At 36.8% G+C, this 8001-nt stretch overlaps 1 protein-coding gene across 4 annotated transcripts in view; it reads left to right on the top strand.

Moving 5' to 3' along the window:
• The first annotated feature begins 1500 nt into the window (after window positions 1-1500).
• The window catches only part of LOC116265538 (pectin acetylesterase 9), a 29472-nt gene continuing 22971 nt past the window's right edge, over window positions 1501-8001 (top strand). The window contains exons 1-3 of one of the 4 annotated variants that reach the window (XM_031646213.2): window positions 1501-2079; window positions 2476-2712; window positions 3927-4009. In XM_031646213.2, the coding sequence (XP_031502073.1) occupies window position 2079; window positions 2476-2712; window positions 3927-4009 (321 nt within the window). In that variant the 5' untranslated portion in view covers window positions 1501-2078. Of the gene's footprint in view, window positions 2713-3926; window positions 4010-8001 lie in introns of all 4 variants that reach the window. The other 3 variants (XM_031646209.2, XM_031646211.2, XM_031646212.2) reach the window with 3 other exon arrangements.

Genomic DNA, 8001 nt, shown 5'->3' with positions numbered 1-8001 from the left:
AAAGAAAGTGAAGTGAAAGCAAGAAAGTCACAAATTTGTAGGTGGGCACATGTCACACATCCGATTGGAGGGGCTGCCATTTACTTGAGATAAATGTCGCTGGATGGTGTTGAACAAGTTTTATTTTGGTTATTTTCTCTTTTTCGATAATTTAACCTCATATTTCTGATATACATAGTTGTTCAGTAAGAGTGGTTTTAGATCACCTAAAAATGTAACTTGCATGTCAACTTTAAAAATACTTGAACAGGTACTATTTAGAAAAATTAAAACTACAACTTACTGCAGTTTTCTGAAAAGTCTACTTGTGGGGAGCTTGAATTAGCAATTTTGGGAATGAAGTGCGCGACCATGGTTGTTTCAATCAGAATATTTTTAGATCATCTAAAAATATAACTGGCATGTCTACTTTGATACACTTGAATAGGTTAGAAAAGGATAGTGTACTTACTGCAGTTTTCTGAAAAAACTTCTTGACAAGGAGCTTGAATTAGCAACTTTTTGGGAATGAAGAAGCCAGCCAGTCGAGCAAATCCAAAATCTAACTTGTGTAACATAAATCAGTGGTGGAGGCAGGTGTAGGCAGTTGCCTACACAGACCCACAAAATCTGTTTATTTTTTACATTGATATCTCATGGCTACTTTTGTTATTTATATATTTCTGCATCTTAAAAATTTAAACTTAAATACTAATGCCCCTAAAACTGAGCAAGTTATTTTGTTAGTATTCTGATACCTTCTTCTAAACTAAAAATTTCTGATTTCGCTCTTGACACAAATACATTTATATTCAATCTCTTCGTTCAAAACATTTAGGTTTGACCTATTTTCATAAAAGGAATACATATGAATGAGAACTTTACAGGTTTGATTTGTTTTCATAAAAGGAATGCCTATGAATTTGATTTGCTTCCCTCAAAACTTTGTTTCATAAAAGGAATACGTATGAATGTAATATTTATAGGTTTGCTTTGTTTATAGAAGGAATACATATGAATTTGATTTGCGTGCCTCAAAACTTTGATTTGCAAAAACATAAATTCAGAGCATTCGTAGAACATTTTTTCTAAATGCTTAAACTTTTTAAAATCTTATCTACTTCTGAAATGAATAATCTATTTATAAATTACTTGTGAAACACTTCGAAACTTCTAACGGCTTGCATTGCGCGATTTAAACTTCAAATCGGATCGGGTCGGACCGGCCTGGCCGAACGCCACCCACCCTTAATTGCGTGCTCTCTTTGGATTGCATTGCGCAATTTAAACTTCTAACGTCGAAAAAGGATTTTAAAAAATCGGCGATAATATGGATAACCGTCAAATCAACTAAGTTGACCTTCCACTTCCAACTTGGTCGTACTGAGAATGGAGCGAAGCAAAGAAAAAAGCCGACGGGACGAGACTTGGGGAAGCGTGAAACCGAAGCACGCCACCTTCCGTCATTCCCACCAATAGGGGTATTTTAGGTAAATAAAAAATCCCCCACTCTCTCCAATCACCCATTGGTTGCAGATCCCCTTCAACCTCCATTATTGTAAGCTCTCTCAATCTCTCTCTCATCTGAGAGATCTCAGTTTCCCTCCCTACGCCATTAAATTACGAATAAGTTGCTCCCGGAAACCCGCTGCATCTGCGATGTCTCTATCTCTCTCTCTCGCGCGGTCTCTCTCTGTCCGTCTCTCCCTCTCTGCTAAAACTGCAGAGAACGAGAAGCTGTTTAGAATTGATACAATTTTATCCTTTCACGAATTTTGTTGATTCATCAACTGTTTTTCATAGTTTGGAGGAAAATTTACTGAAAAAAGAGGTGGGAAACAACGGCTGAAGTTTCTTCTTCTGTATACATTCGCACAAAGTTGTCCAACCAGGAGCGCTGGAGCTCGAATGCGGGCCGCCTCTGCTTTCTTGTTTCGATTAGAAAAAGAGTGTGCCGGAACGTCGCCGACATTTGCTCCCTCCTCCTCCATTGCGTGAATTGCCGGAGGAACGCCTCATTCCTTTGGCATTTCCACTATTGCCTGAGAGTGAACGAAATCCGTTGGAGAGGTTCTTCCACAGGCATCCAGAACTCTACCAGTTAGTTCCTTACGATTCATGAAAGTTTTTCCGCATTAAATTGTTCAATTCATTAAGCCTGTTCAGTTTGCACTTTGGAGGTTTTCCGATCAGAAAAATTTTCGAAACACCTGCTTTTTTTTTCAGATTTGAAATTCTTCTTCAAACATCTTTATTGGGAAACGGGGTACAAATAAACCAAGAAGGACGAGTTTCCCGAGAGATTTCATTGTTTTCATAACCTTTTTTTTGTCTAACGGATTCCGAATTAAGCTTCCGTAACATAAATTGTCAAACATCTCCGTTTCATCTGGCTCTTTTCCCTTTTTCATCGTGCGGAAGAAAAGAAAAAGTAAGGACATTCACAACAGCTTTGAATTAGGAAAAGAAAGATACTTTTTTTTCGAATTTCTGTAGTGGTGGGAAGCCAGGAAAAGAGAGAGAGGGAGAGAAAGAGGATGCATTTCAGGGGAGATTTCTCTGTCACTTTCTTGTTGTTTCTCTTCACGACGACGAATCCTGTAGCCGTCCTGTTCATGCTGGTGGGGATTGCATCGCCGGCAGTAGCAGCATCTTCTTCCGGAAGCCCCCTTCTCAACGATCGCCTTTTAGTCGGCATCACCCTGCTGCACGAAGCCGCCAATGAAGGGGCAGGTCAGTCCCTCTCTCTCGCTTCTCTGTCATACTCATGAGTAACAATACAGTGAGGAAACCCGTCGTCGAAAGACGGAACGTTCGTTCCCGGTAAAATCTCGTCGGCCGGACGAGAGGAATACCAAGAGAGGGACCAACGAGACATATCCGGGAATGAAGAGAAGCCATGATAGAGGGTACCGTGTGGGGAAACCTGATGTACGCATCACTTTTTCTCCGCTATTGCCTGGTTCATCATCAGCCCTTTTGTTCTTTCCACATTTGTCAGTGAAACCCTGCCCTCGAAACGAGTAAACGGCAGCTCAACTCTCTTTCAGAATTAACCTCTTACTTTTGACAGGATAGAACCAGAGAGGTGCTTGCACCCTTTTGTCTTGACAGCCCATTTTTAACCGTTTGCTTTTGCGTCCAAAATTGACAGGATCAGAATTTAGATTACGAATTTCAATGGCCAAATATGTATGTGTCTGTGTGGGTGAGAGAGCGACCCAGAATTTTGTGTCAATCATGTGATACGCATGGTAGCTTTCTTCATCCCATCACAACGTTTTCCTTGTCCTGTCTTCTTTAAGTTTCAATAATCAGTTACCCGTGTTTCGTGTCTCTTGGGGATGATGCGGTTAGCACCTAAAACACAATTTAAGGCTAGCTTTGTATGGTCGTTCAATAGTGACAAAATACATGAATGATTGATGAAGTTATGTATATTTGTTGCAATCATTTGTATGTACTTCATTTTTGTTCGTTCAATGTGTGTGTATATAATATATATATATATATATATATAATATATATATATATATATAAAAGAGAGAAAGAGAGAACTTCCATACTGTTTCTGTGCATAGATATGGTTTCACTGAGAGATCGTTTGGAAATTGTATGAGATTTTCTTCTGGTTGAAGCAAAGTATCTTTTCCCAAAGACACTAGATAGGGGGAAGCGAGTGATTTTGTTTGAGATGATATGGTGGGGCCTGGCGCTCCTGGGAAACGGTTTCCCGGGGGGGTGTGGGGTCCACACAAATGGTGGGCGAAGCCATTGGCTCACGGGAAGATGCTTTAGATGCCAACAGAAATCGTCGGTATGAGGCCGCACAAAGCAACAAAAAAAGCGTCACGTGATGCCGTGCCGCATGAGACATGGCTGGTTAAAATAGCTTTTTTTCTTTTTATTTCACTTGCATGCTTAAAACATTCTTTTTCCTTTGCCAGTGTGCATCGACGGGAGCCCGCCGGCTTATCACCTCCATAGAGGCTTCGGCTCCGGGGAGAACAACTGGCTTCTGCAATTTGAGGTAACAAATCGCTCCCTTCTTGAACCAGTAGCTTTGTTGGCAATCTGCGTCTCTTTTTCTTTTTTAATTTCCAGCAAAATACACATACACACATATATATATATATATATATATATATATATATATCTATATATATATATATATATATAAACTGAAATTCGCACCTATTCAGTCACAAAGATAACAAAGGTAGCTGACTGATTTTAATTTTTATTACATATTGAAATCATCAGCAGGCTATATGGCCAGATGGTTTTTTATTTTATTTCGTTAAAAACTATCACAAAAGATACATTCTATTTTTTAAAACCGTGGCTAAGCAATGCCAGTGTACCTTTTATAACAGTTTTAGCAACGTGAAACTGAAAAGAATAATCCAACCATAGAGGCCTTCAGCTGATATATATATATATATATATATATATATATATATATATATATATATATATATATATATATATATATATATATATATATATATATATAATTGATTGATTGATAAAGTTATCCAAAGTCACTTAACTCATTTAACAGGGTTATTGATTCATCCTCATGAGCGTTGAAAGAACAACAATGAGAAAAAGGCATGAATATTTTATACTTTCGTTCTTTTTGTTTTAATCGTCCATCACAATGGATGGGATGGTTCTCCTAAGTGAGTTGGTAAAACTTATTTTAACCATTGATTTTTTAAAATTGATAGTTGAGAAAAAAAACAAGAAGGAAATGAAATATGATATTATAGTTGTCTAGCATTAATTAACAATTTATTTTCTTCATTGTTTTTTTTCTCAACCATCCATTTTTAAAATATCAATGTCAAGATGATTCATTTGTTTTTTTTCTCAACCATCCATTTTTAAAATATCAATGTCAAGATGATTCATTTCTAGTCTAACACTTAATGATGTGTTTGAATGTTTTAGATTTGAAATCTATGGTTTTGATGTGGATTTCTGGGACATGCTTTTGCTAATGTAACAACATATCTATGATAAAATTTATAGTTATCAAATTAAGGATCTTAGGTCAGAATTCATACTTAAGAACCTTATTTATCTTTTTTACTTTGAGAAAAATATCAGATTTAAAATTGAAGGGGGAGGTCCGATCTTAAATTTACAGTTCTCACGTTCGGATTTTTAAAGGTGAATCAAACATAACCTAAGGACCACCAATTTCTCTCTCTTTATGTGTATATGTATGTGTTTGTAGCGCCTTTTCCGTAAGGTTGTTAGTCAAATGTTAGGCTGTTAGGAATGGTTTTATTTATTTATTATTTATTCCCTCTCTCATCATTGAATAGGAAACAAAGAAGCCTTAACAATCTTATTAAAATGCTAGCTACGGACTCATGAAGGAAAATTTAAAGTCAAAGGCTGTGTTCCGATGGTCATGTATTATGCCTAAAAAGGGTGGCTGTGTAGGACCACAACCGATAGCGATACGCAACAGAGTGGGCCCATTGTCAGGGCCCACCGCGTTCTGTTTGGTATAGGGAAGCACGCTTTGACAGCAGAAGGGGGCATAAGAAGTAAATAGCCTTCGAACCTTGTAACTGCCGTTGATGATTTTTTTTTTAAATGTTTCGCTTAAACGTAAAATCCTCAAATTCATACTTAGTGCTAGGCAAGGGGCTTTGGCCTCTTCTCAAATTAAAAAAAAAAATTAAAATATATATGTCAAGTTTAAAACTTTTATTTTAACATATATAAAAAATTTAAAAAATTTTATTTTGATTCTTGTTAAAATTTTAAAACTATAGTTCAGTTCTTACAACAAAAAATCTATAAATCTGCTCCGGTTCATACCTATGTTTCTAATTTTTTTAACTTTGCTTGCTCTCTTTTCGGTGCTTGCTATCGTTTTGCAACTTAGAGAAAAGCAACCCTCCATGATTAATTTTGATTTTTTTTTTTATGCATGAAAACCTATGAAAATTTTGTGAACACTTTAAACGGGCTGCCACCTCTCGTATTTGGGGATTGACATGAAAGACTTGGGTACTGAAGTACAAGCTAGAGCCTCCTTTTATGGAAATTAACCAGAGATCGATTTTTTCTTATCCATTGTTACTACGGCTCGATACTTACATCTAATGACAGTCGATGGGTCGGTCATTGGATAAACGGCTTCGCTCTCTTCATGTACGACACCCAAAACGTTCTCCCTTTTACCCGCAAGACCCCTCACGTGGGACTGCACCATTCTCTTAATTATATTGTACTCAATTAGGTGGCAAAATTAACGACTTTGGTTTTGATTAGTGAACAAGCAACTCCTTGCACATGGTTCTAACCACTTCTTTCTTTTGTTTATAGCAATTTTCCATGCATTAATGATTCTTAAAAGGCTGTTTTGGTTGGAACTCAACGAATGTTGAAGTTTTTAGTTTTTATTTTTTTCTCAATTCACGTCCAGGTAAGTTGGGCTCCAAATAGTCTCAACTTGACAAAAAGGTGGATGGTCTGCGTGACACTGCAAGTACTTTTATTCCTCCTTTATGGTTTGATGTTTTTTTTTAAAAAAAAAAAAAATCGGCCGATTCAGGCATTCAGCCAGATTCAAAATTAAGTTGATATGGAATCGCTGTTCAGCAAGCCAGTCTCTATTCCACGCACGAAACTGTGTTCTGTTTGGCACGGAACAGGACGTCTTTTTTCTATTCCACGCGTTCCACCGGATCTTAGCATTCTCTAGTGCAAAAGGGATGGAATTCTCAAATGGATCCCCTGTTTGCACCCACTCATTCTCAGCTTGCCCTACCAACCAACAGGCCAGGTGGAGAGAGTTATTGACCAGTACTCTCTCGTTTGTGTACTCGGCACTGGTGTGCCCCTTTTTTGTGTTTTTGTAGGGAGAGAGTACTTGAACCACTTGGTTTGAGTTGTGGCAAACATTTCTAGGTGTTCCACATGCTGAAGATCACCACCAATCAAACATACTTATTCGTGATCCTTTGAATTCTTAAATGAAGAGTTCAAGTGATAAAATACAAAAATACTCAAACCAAGATGTGCATCCTTCTGATAAAATTTTTAGAAATATGTTAATTGTCTATATAAGTAGCTCTCACAATGGATTTTGTCGTTCATTAATTGAAATATGCGCATTTTTTGTATGTAGGGGTCTAAATGGAGTAATCCGGTAAGGGTTTCTAGTATTCTTTTATTAGCAGTCTGAATATGATCCTGTTCCACTCTCCATGTATCTAACTTGCATATATATGTTTGAAAAATTATAAAAAATGGTGTTTAATGTTTGGGCAAATAACACATCACTGCCCAATTTTTTAAAATCATTAAGTAGGTGATCAACTATTGAGAGAAATTCTCAAAGAGTTGCTACAGGTAGAAATATTAATCTTTCGATATAAAATTACAAAAGTACTTCTTGTCTTTAAAAGAGGTAATTTACTATTCTATATCAAAATCAATATTTTTTGTTAGTAGACGTATTTGTGAGAATTTTATAAAAAGTTGAACATCTATTTATTAACTTCTCAAAGTTGAGCAGTATTAGTAAGTTGCTATTTGCCTACAGATTAGGCACCTTTTCTTATAATTCTTTGTATATTTTTCTGCGTGTGTTTGGAATCTCAATGTGATTTTCATGAGGTGTTCTGGCCCACTAAGTCTAACCATGTAAGTCTTATGAACTCTGTCTTCTGTGGATAACATTTCCCAACGGCACCAAACAAGATTCATAGGATTACCCGGTCCCATTCTTCAACCATTACTCTGGGACCGATTGAGATAATTAGAGTAACATTCGAATATGGCTTTGGATTTTGTTGCGCTTCACGGTCAGAGTACAATGTTTAATAGATTCAGGTCAGTATTGTAGACAAATAACGTTTTTAGACGCAAAGTCGGTTTTTTTTTTTTTTTTTTTTAACTATTTCTGTTCGACCAGATACTACCGTCTGTATATTCTCCGGACTCGGATTAGATTTAAGATCATTAACCCCTACTGGGAGACATATTCGCTTC

Source organism: Nymphaea colorata, chromosome 12 (genome assembly GCF_008831285.2).
Source record: "Nymphaea colorata isolate Beijing-Zhang1983 chromosome 12, ASM883128v2, whole genome shotgun sequence".
In the NCBI taxonomy this organism is placed as follows: Eukaryota; Viridiplantae; Streptophyta; class Magnoliopsida; order Nymphaeales; family Nymphaeaceae; genus Nymphaea; species Nymphaea colorata.
Note: the sequence above shows the minus strand (reverse complement) of the source record. Positions and strands in the feature narration are given on the sequence as shown.